Source organism: Hylobates moloch, unplaced genomic scaffold (genome assembly GCF_009828535.3).
Source record: "Hylobates moloch isolate HMO894 unplaced genomic scaffold, HMol_V3 SCAFFOLD_2, whole genome shotgun sequence".
Classification (NCBI taxonomy): domain Eukaryota; kingdom Metazoa; phylum Chordata; class Mammalia; order Primates; family Hylobatidae; genus Hylobates; species Hylobates moloch.
Genome location: NW_026652277.1, coordinates 101,857,185 through 101,877,296, shown reverse-complemented (window position 1 = coordinate 101,877,296; position 20,112 = coordinate 101,857,185). Strand labels below are relative to the sequence as shown.

The window sequence follows — 20,112 nt, the reverse complement described above, 5'->3', positions numbered from 1 at the left end:
GAAGGAAGGAAGGAAGGAAGGAAGGAAGGAAGGAAGGAAGGAAGGAAAGAGATGATACTACAGGGCAAGGGGAATCAGGAGTGCTGGCAGGGGGAGCAAGATGTTTTAAGTAGGGTTGTTGGGAAGGCCTTATTGGAAAGAATGACATTTGAACAAAGATTTGAAAAGGCTGAAGTGCTGAAATGGAGACGTGGGGAGGCTTTCATACTGAGGGTTCGCTCAAAGACCCTAAGGAGAGAGCAAGCCTGACTTGCACATGGGTGCAATGAAAAGGTTAGAGTGACCAGAGGAAAAAAAGGGAAGACCATGGCACATGAGGTCAAAGAGAAGTTGCTGGGTGGGCAAAATCATACAGGGTCTTGAAGGCCATTATAAATTCTATAGCTTTCACTCAGCATGAAGCAGAGAGCCAGTGTGGGGCTTTAAGAACAGGGCTGTCATGATCTGGATTATAGTTTAAATGGGATCATTCTGGCAGCTCTGTTTAAAATAGACTATGTAGTTACCATATAATAAATACAATAGCATATTTTATATGAATATATACATATATAAAATAGAGAACCAACCAGAACCTGTGTTCCATGAAAAATACTCTAGGAAAGGTAATGCATGAATGAATTCATGCTCTAAAGGCAAGTATATCTTACAGGCTATCTTCAATAAACACCATTTCTCACAAGTAAGCTTTGATAGAAACTGGGCAGCTGAGTGGGTTTATAATCTCTGGCAGAAGCTGAATGGCAGTTCTATTGTGTTGCTAATCAAAAGTATAACAATATGTTTTGAAAGTTCATGGTTAGGTTCTAAAAAGCTGGTCTCCCTAGGCTCCTGCTTCAGTAGAAAGAAACGTGACTTCTCCTCTTGATTAGCTTGTGATGAAGCAATAACTGTGGGCACAATCAATAATATTCTCAAAAACTTGCTGCTCTAACACACGAACAAAATAGTATGGGTGGCCTGTAGATCTGTGCCCCATTTCAGTAGTTCTCAATCTATGCACTGCACACTCTAAGTGATTGTATTTTTTGTGTGTGGGAGGGGTCAAGGTTTTGCAAAGGTATTTTTTTTAATACTATATTTGAATGTGATCTTTCAACTAATACAAAGTACGACTACTACACTGCAGAAGATCCACTAACTTTTTCAACATTAAGCTTGTAACATTTGGGGAGTTCTTTTTATAGTTAGAAGATGCTTATAATCAATAAATTAGGATAAATAAATCTGGAGGATATCTGTCAAAAATGATCATTTTCATTATCAATTTTCATCTTTGCTTTCTGACAAAAATTAGATAGTCACGACTATAGTCTAGGCCAGGCCACTCCTAGGGGTGACAATAAAATATCATGTGAATTTAATACAAATCCGATTTAGAGCCTTTGTTCCACCAACTATCATTGTGGGATTTTGGCTCTGGAAGCTCAGATTTTCAGTTAATAAAAAGGGAAATACATTTACATTTTATGTGATAGCAAATGTGTGAATAGGTCTTCGTTGGTGAGCATGTATGATTAAAAGGAAATGAGTCTCAATGCTAAATATTTGTGCTGGCCATTCTGTTTTTATTTCTCACACTGACAGCAGCAGACTTATTCACTACCAAACACCACATAGGCTGGTTGCTATTTAATAGTGAAATAAAACATGGCAGTAAACATGATTGCAGGGAGTAAGGGTACCGTCACAAATATATGCAAAGCGAATAATATTCCAAATCAGTTTGGTTACCTGAGGCTATGTTCTAAGCATGAGATAAACTCCTGGTTTATTGTAATCATAAATTATGGTATTTAGTGATATGGAATATGATATGAAAACATGAACAATTACCTTTTAGCAGTCTAAGAAAATACCCGAGGATCCAGAAATTTCAGAATGAGGGAAATGCTACTGTTTTAAGAACTAACTCACTTTACAAAAGCTGAAATATTACTCTAATATAACAATCTCTAACGTATGTTGAGACGAAATTAGATAACTTCCTGAACAAGGACTACTTGGCCAAATAAATATGCAAACACTGGATTGAAAAAGTTTAGCTTCTTCACTGCAGGACTCCTCAGAGTCTTTAAATGGTAATTAGGGCTGTGACTCTGTGAAACGGGAACACTGAAGAAAGCACTTTATAAACTTAATTGAGTACAGGGGCCCTCTCACTGTTTCTTTTTCAATAGACCACTCCGTGAAATAAGTGTTCCACATAATATTTTGGGAAATGATGTCTTAACCCAATCTAAATTAAGGAAAGTTCCCTAATACAATCTAATTGGGACACACAGCCTGCAGGATTTTAAAAGGGTTTCTCCCCATCCCTCACATTTTGATGTGCAATCCTGTATGTGGGCCCAATAAATCCAAGTGAAAGGTTTCTTCTCGATAACTAAAGGAGGTAACTTCTGTGATCTATAAATTAGAATAATTTCTTACCAAATATTAAAAAGTAAGCTGAGGAAAATATTGTTTCTTCCTTTACACCTAAGGTTTAAAGGAGCTTTTCCATAGCAAAAAGACAACTTTTAAGATTCTCATCTTGTGCCCAAAGGAATTATCAGGTTTTTTTTTTTTTTACATCCCCTTTTTTTTAAATTTTTTTTTTATTATTATACTTTAGGTTTTAGGGTACATGTGCACAATGTGCAGGTTTGTTACATATGTATCCATGTGCCGTGTTGGTTTGCTGCACCCATTAACTCGTCATTTAGCATTAGGTATATCTCCTAATGCTGTCCCTCCCCCCTCCCCCCACCCCACAACAGTCCCCGGAGTGTGATGTTCCCCTTCCTGTGTCCATGAGTTCTCATTGTTCAATTCCCACCTATGAGTGAGAACATGCGGTGTTTGGTTTTTTGTCCTTGCGATAGTTTACTGAGAATGATGTTTTCCAGTTTCATCCATGTCCCTACAAAGGACATGAACTCGTCATTTTTTAGGAATTACCAGTTTTAAGTCTGCTTTCCAGTTGACTTTATGAAGTGTAATGTCATCTAGAGACATGTACTTCTTTCCCTCTGAATATACCGCAATACAAAATATCGAACCTCCTTGCACTGCGGCTCGTTACCACAAGTTCACTTACAGAAAGAAATCGAGCATGAAGCCAAGATTTATCACTTATAGTTTGTTGTATCAATTGGTGCTATAGAGGAATAATGCTGCTCTTTAGGGGCCCACACATACATATGTTGTAGAAGAATTTCTGGCTAATGAAAAAATTCAGTTAAACATTTTTAGCCTGTTCACACTGTAAGAGGCTATGTTCAACAATCAATATTTATTGAGAATGAGAGCACATGCAATCGCATCAGGCAGCATGGGGCTTATAAAGTATAATCCAGCTTTGATTTCTGACTTCAGGAAGCTGCATTTCATGAGGGAGAGAAGAGAGACACATTTGCAAACAGCATATTCGCTGTCAACTTATATGTCTCCCCAGCATATTAGATGTCCGCTAGTGTATTTACAAATAGAATTTTTAATTTATGAAAGCAAATTGACTATTTCTAAAAAATAAGCTTTTTTCTCCTTGAAATTAAAAGCCTGTTATTACTTGTGAGTTGGTTTTTGAATTATTTTAAAGTGACACTTGATGAATTTAATTAGCTAATGTGATTTACAGATACTGAGTTATCTAAAAAAATAAATTGAGGAATCATTGTCTTGGTCTAGCTTTCAAGTGATTCTGACGTTTGAGTTGTAACATAAATAACAGATGAATGAGCCAAACAGCAGTGGCAGAAATGTGCTTTAAAGGAAAAGCACTTAAACAGATTTCCACACAGGTGTTTAGGCCAAAACAGTGTCTGCCAACGGGATAAAAAATACTTTAGTCAAATATCTGTACATTTTGTTCTACACATGGGTAAACATCTGTATACCCAGCAATATTTAGATATTTTAATGTTTCACTTTATATTTCAGTATACTTGTATATTCGTGAATATTGATGTATGTTGCCCAAAATTTGTTAATCTTTGCACTTGGATGAATGTAAACGAAGTTCTGTTGTTTTTTGGAAAAGGGGAGTTTGATCTTGGCTTTCTAGGGTTGAGATGTAAAAAATTAAAGGGGAAATACTAAATTCCAGTGACAAGAGTCCAGAGAGTTTCCACTCTGCTCTGGGAGGGCTTATGGTTTGCCACGTGCCAGGGGCCAATTTCAGGGCACTTGAAACATCTGCTCCCCCTACTTACAAATCAATCATAGCCTTTATGGGCCTGGAAGCTTCAAAGTCTTGGAAAGAGGCAAGAGGACCCAGTCTAGACTGCTGTAGGTATGGCCAACCGCTAGGACTGGGAAGGAGACAGGCAGATATTAGGCATCCTGCTCTTTCCTGATCTCTAACTATTTACCAGATGAAAAAAGTCAAGTGGGGTTTGGAGAGACATGTAGTTTTCGGGTTAACATTATTCCCTGCAGTTTCTTCTTTTTATCTCTGAAAACTGCATGATCATTGGAGGCAAATGGGGATTAAAAAGCAAGAGAGGGTAAATATTTTCCAGATTGGTTGAGGGTCAGGTAGTGAAAAATCTGAAATTCTAAGAAGAGTCACTCTGGTTACCAATATATGTTAGTATTTCTTTTGTTATAATATTGTACAGTTATTTTTTATTTCCAAAGAATCAGAAATAAATAATATGTATGATTTATAAATATGGAGATTCTGGACTATGGTAAAGTTGTCCCACTTTAGAGGATAAGTTAAGGCATTTTCTTGCAGAGGAGAGTAGAGAGCAATGGGAGTACTGATATTTTGATGAATAATGTTTAGAAAGTCACTTAAATTGGAAGGAGACGTTTGAGTGACTGCAATAAGTTAATTTAAAATATAATAGACATTCCACAGTCAAGTTTCCTCACTTTTGTGTATATTCTTTATAATGAGCTACATTTCCTGATTTTATTACTTACATAAGAAGTTTAGGGTCAGTCAGAAATAGACAGAAAAGCCTCCTATTATTCATAGTATACCTACTCTCATTCTTGCTCCTGCAGACCAAGTGTTATGATTGATATCAGGGGAAAATAAATCTCTGGATGCAACACATTCTAACTGTACTATAATTGACATAGAATTTGTTTCACGCTTAAAATGAAAACTGAAAATGAGAATTACACTGAAAGGTAATGAATTACAGTTTGGTAGTAAAATTATCTCATCGTAAGATAAAATATTCATTCATTTAAGAAGATAACTGTAAGAAAATGTACCTTTCTATTACAACTATCTTCGGGTAGTTTGAGGCAAAATGACCTGTACTTTTCAATGTAGATCATTTAATTTTCTAATATGAAATAAATTTAGCATTTTAATGCAATTTTAGTTATGCATTTTAATATTTCTTTCTCCCATACTATGACTGTGATGCTTCTAGTGTAGGTCTCCTTCGTCTTTGATCCATGAATGTGAATTCCCTGGACCTCTGTTGTCCAGGGGACATGATAATTTGCATGTGCATTTTTCTGGGCAGAGAATCCAGAGGTTTCTTCTCATTTTGAAAGTGATCTCTAAGTGATCAGTGATCTACTTGACCACGGAAAATACAAATTACACAATATCTTTAGAAGCCAAAATCCAGCAGCCCAATTCTTCATGCTGTCACCAGTCATATGGCATTCCACAGCACCCCAAAACTATTCTAACTTCTAACTGTAACTTTATTGTTGTTATTATTATTTTTTGGAATATGGGTTTTGAGAGTCTTAAGCTTCCATAAAACCACTAGAATCAGGTTAGTTTCCTGGCTCAGACATTTCTTTTTATTTTCCTTCTTTTTTTCTGCCTCTCCCTATCATGCACTTAAAGAAAACCTTTCCTTAAACAGTACAATAGTCAGAAATGCTCATTCATTCATATATTTATAATTCTAAAAATGAAGCTAATTTAAACTAAAAACATTTAGTCGATTTATTTTAAAATTCCTAATTATGTTTAATAAATGAATGGGATAGTTTTATACACTGAGATCTACAAAAATTATGTATATTTTTAACAGATAAAGAAAAACAGAATTGTGGTAGTTTCCTTTATAATTTTAAAATTATCTTGTTCATTTAAAGTCATACAAATATAACAAGACACATGAAATTACAATTGTGTGCCATGTTTAAATGATTAGATTGGAGTAGGATTTCTTTCCACTATGTTTGCAAAAAAAAAAAAAAGGATAAATGAGCCCACTGAAATTTCAGACTTAAAGGAAATAAAACAAAGTAACAAAAAAAGAAATACTTTATAACAATAAATCATAGTATATCTGTGAAATTTAAGAGAAAAAACTGTAATTTATTTGAAAGTGCTTTGAAATGTAAGCCATTTTCCAAGCTGTATGCTGCGAAGATAGGTAGATATATAGATGATAGATAGATAGATAGATGATAGATAGATAGATAGATAGATAGATGATAGATGATATAGATATAGATAGATATGAATGAAAACAAGAAGCAGCAGGGTGGGATGTAGCTGAAAGGAGAGTTATAACGGGTCAGTGGGGAAAGGAGAGGGCAAGAGCTATTATAGCAACCCCAGATTCAGAGGAGTCCCAAACCAGGAGTGAGTAGAAGCTCTGAAGTCAAGAAAGGAGAGTGGAGGTAAGCAAGTCGGTTGGGAAGAGGCTGAAAGTGAATAAGCACACAGAGAGAGGTGGATTATTTTAATGTTGAAGTTATTTATTAGATTTCCTACACTGTCTAGGACTCACAGTTCTCTGTGAGGCTCTATATTATTATTTTGCCTGCTCTTAAAATTTCCATGAGAATCTCCCTTCTCTCTATCTCTCTCTCTGGCCCTTTCTCTCTCTCTCAATACATACATACACACACACATACACACAAACATACACACACATATACATACACACACACACACATATATACACACATGCACACACACACATACTGAAAATACACCCCCTCTCTCTGCACTCCTCACAGTGCATGGCATACTAGTTAAATCTATAACTTTATTACTCAGAGAAGAGGATATTTAAGCTTTAGAATGTTACTGTAATTTAAATAGTATTTTCTTTTATTCCTGAGAATAACCAATGATATATACACATTACCATGCCAGTCCCTCTTTTGCTGCTGAAGTCTAGTTTCTAAACATATTTCAGTAGATTGCACTATTAACCATTCTTACTAACTGTGAGAATGACCACATTATAATGTAAAAAGGCATCATCTTGCTTCTAGATATGAGCGAGTATTCCTGAAAATGTTTGGCAATGCATAATTCCAACATACGATATGTTCATGCCCCTACACCTACCACAGTTCTGTCACATACTCCTTGCCTATGTTTAAAACAACCGCAAAGTGATTTCACGAATGTGCGTAATATGTTTCTGCCATGAAAATAAGAAAGTGAAAACAAGAGGTCCCCAAACAGAACAGCCTTATGAATATATTATTGAATTAATGAGTATCTAAGAATGTGCAGGAAAAATTGCACCTGGGTTACCACTGAAAACAATATTGGCAAGGCTTGCTGAATAGTAGTAAGTCCAGAGTTGTCTATGTAACCAGAAATAGGCATTATACAATTCTCTGAATACAGAGAAGCCTAATACTAATTACACAAACCATTGCCACCTGCAAGTTACTTATTTAGTGCCCTTCAATACAGCATGAGAAAACTTACGGCATCTGGGCCTGCATAGTTTGATAATATCCTTGATGAGGAGGCATCTGATCAGGCCCTTTTTAGTTGCCTGACCTCGGGCAGTTTAAGTAACCATGCTGGCCTTCAGTATCCTCACTGGTAAAATGAGGGTTAGATTCCACCTGTGGTTTTCAAATAACCCTCTTTGGAGCTCTATGGCTTCTGAGAATTCTTTAGAGGATTGACAAAAATAAAAGAAGGAGAAAAAGAATGAATTTCAAGTACTTTCTTCCAAACGTTAATATTTATATTGCCTTTGAAACCTGTTAATTGTTTTGAGCTTAAGTATCCCTTCCAGTTCTATAATTATAGAAATGAATCCACATAGGTATTGAGATAAAAGCTTTTACATAGAAGATCTTTTCTGTAATAAAGTGAACTGGGCTTAATGCAAGGGTAGCAAGTTTATCTAAATAAAGAATTTTTGGATAACAGATTATTGTTGCTCATAGAACTTAAGGTTGATAATGTAATTCTTACAAGAAGTGACCTGTGTTTTGCCACATTTTGGTGAGGACATCATCTAGGTTCTAGAGAAAAGGTTACTCTCCTTGTATTACTAACATGCACAGTTACTAGCAAATTGTGAATCCTAAAAATTCAGTACACTCTCTAAACAAACAATATTATAAAATATGTTTTATGCTGTGGGTTTCTTTTGCTGTAAAAATGTGTCTGGTCTAAAAAGATGTCTGTGCTTTGCATGAGGACTAGTTTTAACCGAAATCTTATCTTAACTATAACTTGTCCATGTATGGGTTTAAGGAGAGTAGTCATATACCCTTTATTTGTAAAACGTCTCTTTTTTCACTTATAAAATAATTTTCCTCTGATTCTGAAATCTATCCTGGCTTATAAAGTGTCTTTCTAAAGCTTCAAATTCCTCAAATAAGAAGTAGATTAGGAATAAGAAGAAAAGAACAGAAGAGGGTTAAAATGTAATTTATATTGGAAAAATGCAATAATTTCATCAGATGGCATTTTCAACCCCTTCAGTATGCTATGGGTAACAGAAAAGACCAGTGAAATTGGGTGAGATTATTATATGAATTTGTGTATTCAAATTTTATTTTGACTTAAATAAAGATAAATACTAGTTGGAGGATGTAGAATTCTAAATGAGAGGTGTGTTTCAAAAAAAAAAAACATATAAAATCTCTTAAAATTTTAAGATGTTATTATTCTTGGTATAAGAGAGCAACTAAAGTTTCCATATTATAAAAGCCAAGCCCTAAAATTCTAAAGTTAAGAACAAGGAAAATGAAGAAAGGGAATGAAAGACATCTGAGAAATAGTAGCAATATAAAAGAAAACAGGTTTTGGAAATTTAGAATTGACTCATTTATGTAGATAGAAATAACGTAAGTGATTGTCTTCTCTCTATATATGTGTGTATCTATATATATAATATCATGCAATCTTGGTGATTGATTAATTAAAAATGGTGCTCTTACCACCATCATCATATATCAATAATTCATTATTGAACTCCCATGTTACTTGATTAGGTCATTTAAAGAAAAGTTTCTTGCTTGCATGAATAAAGAGCTGATTAGTTTTAAAAAACTGCATATTTTCAGACTCTTTCAAATGCATTTTAAAAAAAACTCATCATTTTATTTCAAGTATGGGCTGATGAGAAAAGAGCAACACCCGAGCACATCTTGGTAAAATGCTTGAACTCTAAGTATAAGGTGAAATACAGCTCTCATTCAAAAAGACCAAGTTAAGTACATAGAAGAAAGCTCACATGCAACACTGGATGCAGGAAGATGGTAACCTAGCATTTAGAGATTACTGAGAGAGAACACTTCACTGTGAGAACTCTGAACACATCGAAGAGTCCACTGAGCTGAAAGGAAGAAAGTCATTTGAGGATTTGCAACAATTCTACTGGTCTATCATTCACATATCCCACCAGGGGAAAATATTTGAAATTAAGACTCAAACCAGCGAGGCCAACCAGATTATTACAGGACCAGTTGTTGTGCCTCTCTTGCTCTACGTTCACATCACCTACAGTGTCATTCTCCGTGACCTTTTCACAAAGCTCTAGGAGCACTGAAAGCTGGAGACTGTACAAGGAGATGAAGGAGTATACCATGCCCTCTTCCCACTGCTACTCCCCAAGCTGTAAATTTGTTCTAAACCTGTGGGAGGAGAAGAGTTTTGTATTAGATTTGAAATGGCAATTATAAATTGGAAATAAGTGGGCTTCTTAAAATCTCAAATGTCTAAATTGAGACTCTTCTTATAGAAGAAGGAGTAGAAAACTATGTTATTTATTCAAGCTGCAATTAAGAATAAGAACGGGAGAATGACAGTTGTTAAGAAAAATAAAGCCAAGTCCTATTTGTATCACATCGAGTACAGAACATCCAGTAAGCAATTTGTACTTGTATTTTAAGACATTGTTATATATGAATCCTTACATATACTATGTAGAGAGACTGGCGTGGAATGAATGGGAAGGGAACAACAACAACAACAAAAATACTGAAGATGAGATAGAAGTTATATTTTTGGTACAATAGGGATTCTCCGAAGTTTCCTGGCTATCTAGTTTAAGTACCATCTGGAGGAATCAATATATTTTTTCGTTGTAGCTTGCTGAGTTTCAAAGTAGTAAAATGAGATCAGTTAATCAAGGAAGGGCAATTCAAAAAAAAGGTTTTATGTTATTTAGCTCTTTAAAAAGTAAGAATTAGTTGCTAGAAGTTGAAGATACATTTCAGAAATACATAATTTTGTTAAAAAATCAGTTTTAAAATATGCTACACTCGAGGTGTTTCTTGGTGTGTTTTAAAATGTTCACTGTGAAATAGAATCTTTGGCTGTGGGTCATCAATATTTTCAAGAGGCCAATCGAACTCTCTTTCTCTCTCTCTTCCTCTCCCCCTTCCACTTTCTCTCTCTCTTCCTCTCTCCCTTCCACTTTCTCTCTTTTTCTCTGTCTCAGTAGATGAATTACCCTTGTTTGTATGGTGGTGGTCTTTGCCAGCAATTGATTTTCGTTGACCCCAGGAATATCACTTTCTGTTTGATCAGTGTTTCCTGCTCTATTGTTGCCACCATCCTTCCTTAAACACATTACTATCCAGTCTGGTTTCCCATTTCCAGTGGCTCTCAAATAAGTCTTTATAATCTTTATCTTCTACATTTTGGAAATAGTTTTCTGGTTCTTAAATTCTACTAGGTCAGTGGCTCATGTAACATACATTGCTAGAATTGCGCCTGGCATATATTTGGTGTCCAGAAACATTTGTTGTGTTAATTAGTATGATCTATTCACCTATTTCCAATTCTTTTCTCAGATAAAAATTATAAACCTTATTTAACAGATTCTGATTACTGAGCACCTTTTCTGCTCAATCTCCAGTAATCATGAGGCTTTTTGAGTCTCATTCATCTAAAAGCTATTTGCAGGTCAGTGTTGACATATGATTATTGTGCCACCTGCTTCTTTTATGTCTTCCAAGTTATGTCAATAATTAGCAATGATACAGTAGTCCTGGATTTCAATAATAATAATCATGATTCTTACTATTATTCTATTCTAAGAACTAATACGAATTTTAGTTTTATTCTAAGTTGAAAGCCTGTATTATCTATTACAACTTATCAGATAAGAAGAAACACTCCATAGATGATTAAAGAGGTCTTCCAAGAAAATCAGACTATTATCATAGTGCTATAGCACTATAGCAATACAGGAAATATTTCTGAGCAATAATAATTACATAAATACATGTGGCTTTGTGCTTACTGCCATTAGCTACCACACTATTAGAATATGGTTAGTTACAAGAAAGAAAAGGGAATTAATTGGTTTTGAGATAGCAATATGAGGGAACTCTTGACAACGTTTTAACAACCACAACAATGAAGGAATGAAGTCTGGGTTATGGATTCTGCTTCCCTCTCTGCATTGAACTTTGTTTTTAAATCTGTAACCAATCATTCTCTTGCTTGTAGGATATTATTGCTATAAATGTTGAACTCCTGCCGTCAGCCAGTCAAAATGTATCTGCCATCTCTCACCTTTTAGGTCTTGCCATTTATCAGTTACTTTTGCTGGCTGGTGGGGTTTAGTTGAATACATTGTTTTCTCTATATATTCACCTGCATAAAAGACTGATCAGCTGGGTGTGGCGGCTGATGCCTGTCATCCCAGCATTTTGGGAGGCTGAGGCAGGTGGGTCATCTGAGGTCAGGAGTTCAAGACCAGACTAGCCAACATGGCAAAAGCCCATCTCTACTAAAAATACAGAAATTAGCTGTGCATGGTGGCATGCACCTGTAATCCCAGCTAAGGCAGGAGAATCACTTGAACCTGGGAGGAGGAGGTTGCAGTGAGCTGAGATCGCGCCACTGCATTCCAGCCTGGGTGAGAGAGTGAGACTCTGTCTCAAAAAGAAAAATAAAAAATAGACAGATCAAATTTTCACTTTTTCTCAAATCATAGCATCAATTTCAGGGACACATTTTTATATTTATCATCTTCTAAAACTTTATAACTTTTTTTTAGTGTATGAAAGTTTTGATCTATCTACTAGACTGAAAATCCTGCTTCCCTTTTCTATTTTTCCTTACATTTACTTACTTCCCAGTATGATTGCTGTTAGTAATCAGTGGCATTTTCCAATTTCAGAACTAGGATTACAGTGTTTGAAGAAGGGAGGCAAGAATATCCTCCATTTGCTTTTGCCATAAAGAAGAAAAAGGTTTTACTTTTCCTCCATAGTCAGGCTCTTGGTAGGTTTCCTAGATGTGTTACCAGTATCTCAAACTTGAAATGAGATAATACACCCTAATTCCCCCATTTCAAGAATCACAGCTGTCACTAAGACACACGTCCAACTAATGCAGGAAAGAAAGAACCTGGAATGATCTATATTTTTTCTGTCTTAAATTGACTTAAAATCTTATATATGAGTCTAGTAACAGATACACACATACACACACTTTTACATAAGTATAAAAGTTATATATATCTTTTCTTTAAATTGCACAGACCTCTAGTGATAATCATTGAAGACTTAAGCCTGGCATGGCAAAATTTTTCAAGTTCTGTCAACTCTGCTAATATTGTAATGCTGTGCAGCATGCTGTGTTGGGAAGATTCTGGGCCATGATGGGCCAAGGTAGAAAAGAGAATCACAATCTCTTAACTATGTCAATAGGATAGTTATTGGAAGAGGTAAAAAAAGCAATCTATTTGTTATCCATGACCTAATCAAATTATCTGTGCAAAAACTCCTCCTTTCATCTTTTTAATGAAAGAATATCTAAACACACAATGAGCAGAATTTCATTGAACACTTCATAATTTCTAATTATGAGACAATGTACTATGTTTCAGTCATGAGTTAATCATTAAGCATTAGTAAAACTTATTAATTCAATTGAATTGAAGGTGAGAATAAGCCAATTTAGGAAAATAAAAACAGTGTTATCATTTTGAAGTAACCTACTGAGAAGGATTAGAAATGGGGAAGTTGTATTCATGGTCCCAGATAGTACTATTCACAAACTATGGTGTAAATGTCACCCCCTAGAGTTGCACAAGACACAACTCTCACAACCATATGTGGCAATCCTGGTGTCTGAACTATGAAAGAAAGAAATAGTATAAAATACAATAGTGGCAATACTTGCTTACCTCTTTATAGAATATAAAGAAGAGAGGAGTGCATCAACATTATTGAAGCATATATTAGTTTAGGATTTTATATCCTGTTTCTCGTTACTCATCAAATAATTTATTTTACAATTCTAACCTGTATTTTTAAGATAAATAATCAAATATAATGAAAACTTTAATACTTCACCTCCCAAAAGTACTAGAGATTTAAAATTAGCAATGTTCAAATTAAAGGTGTTTTATTGACCCTTGACACTCTACTTGTTTTGAAAAGACTAGAGTGTATCTGGGAGTGGTGGCTCACGTCTGTAATCCCAGCACTTTGGGAGGCTGAGGTGGGTGGATCATGAGGTCAGGAGTTCAAGACCAGCCTGACCAATGTGGTGAAACCCCATCTCTACTAAAAATACAAAAATTAGCTGGGCATGGTGGCATGTGCCTATAATCTCAGCTACTTGGGAGTCTGAGGCAGGAGAATCGCTTGAACCCAGGAGGTGGAGGTTGCAGTGAGCCGAGATCATTCCATTGCACTCCAGCCTGGGTGACAGAGCGAGACTCCATCTTAAAATAAATAAATAAATAAATAAATAAATAAATAAATAAATAAATAAATAAAAGACTACAGTGTGTGAATGGAGACCAACAGGCTGGAAATTTTCCCCAGGACAATAATAATTCTTTCGTCTTCAGCAATCCACTTAAAATGCTGAAAGTGGGTTGTTTACCAACATCCTAAAGCATTCAGACAGCTCACAAGGAGTTCTATGTTCTAAAGTTGGTTATCTTAGACAATTACAACTCTTGGACATACAGCAGGTTGAGTAAATTCTGGATAACATACAAGAGGTAGAAGAAGGTAAAAAGTCCTACCATTGAAAATTACTCCCTTTCGTAGAAGAACAAGATGTCAGTGGAATTCCAGAGTCTTGCCCTGTATTAGCCTTCTTTGTTGTTCCAGCATGCCTCTTACTGCCTAGAATTCTTCATCTACAATGTTTGCAAATGTTAATGTATAGAAACATTAGCATTTCTGTGGGCTTTAGTATCAAATATCAAAAGAAACTTAGATCACCAAGTCATTTCATAGAATAAAAAAAATTGGTAGCTGATTTTTGCCCCTTGTGGTCCTCCCATTCTTTGCTTTCTGCTGATGCAAGCAAGGCAAATGGGATAAATTTATGACTTCCATTGATGGGAAAATTTACTAATAAAACATTGAGAGACATATCAGAATAGCCCTCATGACATTTATATTCTAGCAGAGAAATCAACGATAAGCAAGATGCACACACACACACACACACACAGATATAAAATATCTGAAGGTGATAGGAGCTATGAGGAAAATAAATAAGTGAAAAGGGCTAGGGTATAAATGGAACAATGAATTATAATGTTAAATAGAGCAGTTAGTGATACTATGTTCAAAATATAGTAAGACTGCATGATAGAAGGTAAAAGGGGCAGCTACTTTAGATTGTGTGGTTGGGGAAGAGTTTTCTACAAAGCTAACATTTAAGCTGAGAGCTGGATGCTAAGGAAACAGCCATGTAAACACTTTGGAGAATAATCTTCAAAGGTGCTTAATGAGCAGTGAGCCTGGACTGTTGAATGAACAAAAACTGGCATGTCTGAAGTGCAATGAATAAGAAGTTAGACATACAAGATGAAATCATAGAGGTAGCATGGCCAGGTCACACCAGCCATGGTAATATTTTCATTCTTCATCTGTGTCTGTATATATGATGCATCTTTACTGTGGGGTATTAGCCCCCAAATTTTACCTGGATAGCTATTTTATCCCCTGCATCACTCCTCATGCCTATAGTCAGCCATTTCATCATTCCATCAGTCAAACTATCAAGTAAATATTTATTGTGCTGGGCATGATGCTGAGATGGGATACAGTGTTGGCCAAAAGAGATACTGCCAGCCAGCCCTATGCTCACACAGTATATATTTCAGTGGAGAGAATATAAGTGAAATAATTACAAGAATCATTATGTCTAGGAAGTGAGCAAGTGAGATGTATTACTGACATTTCTAATAAAGGAGTGTTAACTTAGCTTACAGAGTAGGATATATATAGGTATATATACATATGTGTGTATATAAACATATCAATTAATGACTATGCAGAAAGTCATCCCTAGATATTTCTATTATATTTTCTACAATATATTTCAACCATCCATTAATATTCTGCTTTATAATTTTCTAAGTCCTTTCATATGCATTACCCCATTTAATATTCATCATAACTGTGATAGAGGCTGGTCAATGATAATTATCTTCATTTTAAAGATGAATAAACTGAAGCTTTGAGAATTTAAATGACTCGAAGTCATGTAGTATGTTAGTAATGTACAGTCCTAGTCTCATTTCTATACTATGTATGCTACCAGAGGTCTGGTCTGAACTAAATACAGTAAAATTCCTTGCTTAATACAGCACTAGGCATTTAGTTTGGAGGCAAAAGGAAAATAAAACATAGCATCCTCATTCTTAATAAATATGAGATCTAGTTAGGGAGATGTTCAGATGAGCATCAGATAATAAATTGTGCAGAAATTCAGTGTGCATATGAAGTTAAGGAATAATCGGAACGGTCTGCAATTATTCTATAACCTTGCCTTGATAGAAATTAATTTTTAAACTGGACATATAAATAGATTATGTGACTAGATCTTGATGCTTTTAAATTCTTGAAATTCTCTGGTTTTATTTTTCTTTTCCCATTCTTAAAATCACTGCCAGTCAACGAACCTTACCCACCATTTCCTCTTAGTTTATTGCTTATTTAGAAATCTGCAGTTTCTTCATTGTGCAGATCTATCTTAGCTGTGTGCTTTCTCTGTTGAAGACTCTGCCAGACACTCCAGAAAACTTTACTCAGCATTCTCTTCTAATTATCTTATTCCCAGCTCTAAGCCTGATGCCAAGATTTCTATTTGAATGACTTCTTCCTAGAATGCTAAATTGTCAGTCTTTAGGAAAGGCTTCATTGATTTAACCTTCCTCTATTTCTTAGAAAATCAGTAGAGAATTCTACTACTCAGTATGCAACCCTAAATTTGTTGTCCTACCAAATAAACATTCTCTGTTGCCCTCACATGGTAGAGTGAGTTTATTTTTCCAATTTTTGTTTAAAGTTAACAGATGTCTGGCTTTACTAATATTGATTATTTTATATTATGTTTCATTATGAGCCAACACCTGGTACACCATCATGTGAAAATACATTGGATATGTTTAAATGATATCATTGTCTTATTTCAAATTATTACATATCTGATCTCTTTCCCTTTCCACTATACCAGGAAACAATTTCCCTATTAATTGTAAATTGCAACCGATAACCTTTCAAGTGATTAAGACGCAATAAAAAAGTATACAACTTCAATTATATATTTCTGTTTATAAATATGTCTTTTTCTCCATGACTATGAACTGATGCATGGCATGACACCAGCATGACAAACATTGCTGTGAAACCATCACTATATGGCAACATGCCAGGTCCTGTGTTAAGTGGTTTTGGTATCGTATTTTATTTTAGCTTTGTATCGACCTATGGATAGATCATTGGTTTGCAATATGAGTTTCCTTTTAAAAAGTCAGTGAAGATCAAAGGTGCATTTTAAAATAGAAGCTGATCAGAAACATCTTTGTAAAAAATGAAAGACACTTACAGGAACCAGGAATTTTTTAATCTCTTCCAGTGCATGACTCATACGTGAATAAGCTTCCCCAGGTGGAGCAAACACTTCAATTAATACATGAAGCTCATCACTCAAGTGGGCATATTTGGCTTCCCCACTCTTCCTTAGTTCTTCTTCCTGTGAGAAAGGTTATTTTTAGAAACACAAATCCACTCATTTTACATTGATTTAACACTTACTGAGAATATGACAAAGGGGCATAATTTAAGCAACTTTTCCATAAGTAGAAAGAAACCCTTTGAGAAATAAAAATCTGCTACAAGCCATTTAAAGATTTTAAAATCATTTTTGAGTGTTTGAATGATCTTAAAAACTGGCATAATTATCATCTACAACAGATTTTAATCAGCTAAATGAAAATGCTAAACCCCTGAAAATAAGTCACAGAATTGCCATTAACACTGTAGTCTACGTGACTACATTCTGGAAGGAAAGAATTGTTTTGTGCTTGATGTTTAGCATTTTGCAGATAGTAAGTGAAAGATTATCACTGTGTTCTTTAAGAAAACTAGAACTTTCTAGCCACTTTTTGAGAAGTTAGGAAGGTTACTTGTTCGTGATAAAAAGTAGGGTAACTATACAAGTCAAAGCTTATTTCCAAGTCTATGTTCTCACCAGCCCAGATTATCAGCAAGCCTCATACCCACAGCTTTTCTGTTGCTTGCTGCCTTTATTTATTTATTTTGTCAACAGGGGAATATTAAAGGGTGGTTGTTTAACATTTTGCTGGCATTGATTCTGCATGGGCTACATAACTTCTGGTTAACCAATAATACTAGGTTGGTGCAAAAGCAATTGCCATTAATTGCTTTTAATGGCATTATTTTTAATGGCAAAAACCGCAATTGCTTTTGCACCAACCTAATACATTTCTATTGGAAGAGATTTTTCCTAGTATTGTGCCCAAGCCGTTATCGAAACCGGGTTAATTCAGTACAGGTGTACAGCAAATCAATATGTGAGCCATATATTTTGTTAATGTATACTAAGTATTTAATACATATCATCTCTAATCAAAATCATTTTGTACATATTCTCATGTTTCAGATTATGAAACTGTGGTTAGAAGACTTAAATAGCTTCAGCCAATTTGGATCCAGACTCAGTTCATTTTGCAAGCAGATTTGCATTTTTTAGAATTTCAAGATGTAAAATGTGGTGGAAAAGTTAACATAAATAACATTAATTATGTTTTATCTTTCTTGTCCCTCACAGAAACAACCAGCAGTTACTTCATTAAATTTCAAAAAATTAAACTAAACATGTAATTCTTGGTTTTATGTAGAGATTAGAGACTTGACATGAATAGACCTTATCTGGATTTAAAAAAGAACAAATTTGCCGTTGATGTCATGTAAGTTAACTGTATAACCCATGTTAATGTGAGTGTTTACTTGATTAGAAATGCTCATTGTTTTAAAAGATGAAGGATCCATGAAAGAGATGGGAAGGCATCCCTGCGTTCCTGTACATATACCCTTCACCTACTCAAATCCTTCTGATAATAGCATCTTGCAGCCTGGAAATCCACTCTTCACTTCTCTAAGGATACTTTCAAACTCTACCTAGGACTTTTCAACTTGAGAGCTTTTCTTAGTGCCCAATTATCAGTTTGGGGAGGAAAGGCAACGTTAGATTTCTTTTCTGTTTGGGTCCTGCTAAAGTGCAAGCTGCTTGTTCATTCTGGGGCCAGCTGGTTTGGGCATACATGCTGAAATAATTAAATCAGAGATTTCTTGACACTGTCCCTTTCTATTACTTCCTATGTTGATTCCCATTCAGTTATTTTTGTGTTACCCTCTCCTTACACCTAGAATTTCCTAGGGAACTCAAATAATTTTCAACTCTATTAAGCGAAATAATATGATCATTGAGTGACATTTCCTAGAGTAACATGACTAGCTCATTATGGAGCTCAATAAAATAAAGAAAACAGCAGTTAATTGACCCTACTATCCTTGGAAGATACAGTGGTGATCATCATTTGCTACTTGGGATGACCCTTCAGAATCACACCTTCCATAAGCAGTGTGTCCAATAATTTTATAAACCCATAGTGCTCTTTGTAGGAAGATTATTGTACCGGAAAATTTTTTTAAGTTGTCAAGAATAGTAGCTACCTGCTTTTTGTATTTTTATGAAGAATATATCATAAATTGTTCATAATCTAATGTGGAACACATATTCCTCCTTTGTTCTACTGCAGGTGCTGGTATTTTGCCCTTCTAGATCCTCCTGTGAGGCACCACACCATCACCACCACCACCAGAAATAACTCCTGAAAGTTTAGAATGTTAGTGGGAAATAACTCTTTTATTGCATTGATATGAAAAATTGTAGAAGTTTCATAGAAAATAAGTCTTATGTTGCCTGGTCAAAGCTGTCTACATTTGAATGGGTTTCTTTATAATCATTTGTTTTAATAGACTTGTGATCTGAGGGATCAAAATCGATGCCCATTTATCAACTAAGATGGGCCTAAGGCTAAGGACACAAAAGTTACTTAGGAGTCCAGTGTTCAGGACCCAGATGGCATGGCAGATTTCCAAATTCCTACCACTATAAGGAAAACTACACCTTAGCTAAACTTCCTAACAGTAGAGCTTTCAGGCGGATTTACAACCCAAACCACCATAACTCTGCAGGACAGAGGACTGCCCTTACAAATATTCCTTTCTGATTAGCTATTGCAGAACTGAAGACAGTTTCAGCCAGCTTATAGAAGCTACACACAAACTGTCTTTGTGTGCTACAGTTCACCTTTTGACATAAAGAGCTGAATCCTATGTCATTTCAATGCTAAAACCTCACCTCAGAGTGAACATGGGATGTATGTTATACACATGTTTACCCACTGGGCATGCCCTCTGTTCTTCTCATAAATACGTATAGCTTTTCCCCCAAAACATGCTGAATATGTATAATACAGGCCCTGTGAGGCATAAGACCTAACCTGTCCTTCCCTTCTTTAAATAAAGAGCACCTTCGATAAATCATGCTGCTATAAAGACACATGCACACGTATGTGTGTTGCGGCACTATTCACAATAGCAAAGAGTTGGAACCAACCCAAATGT

The 20,112-nt window shown here is 35.3% G+C and overlaps 1 protein-coding gene across 8 annotated transcripts in view; it reads right to left on the bottom strand.

The window, feature by feature from the left end:
• Window positions 1–20,112, bottom strand: part of KHDRBS2 (KH RNA binding domain containing, signal transduction associated 2) — a 678,514-nt gene that overhangs the window by 328,430 nt on the left and 329,972 nt on the right. For all 8 annotated transcript variants that reach the window (XM_032154521.2, XM_058435364.1, XM_058435367.1 and 5 more), the window contains exon 4: window positions 17,006–17,152. In XM_032154521.2, coding sequence (XP_032010412.1) covers window positions 17,006–17,152 — 147 coding nt within the window. The remainder of the gene's footprint in view (window positions 1–17,005; window positions 17,153–20,112) is intronic.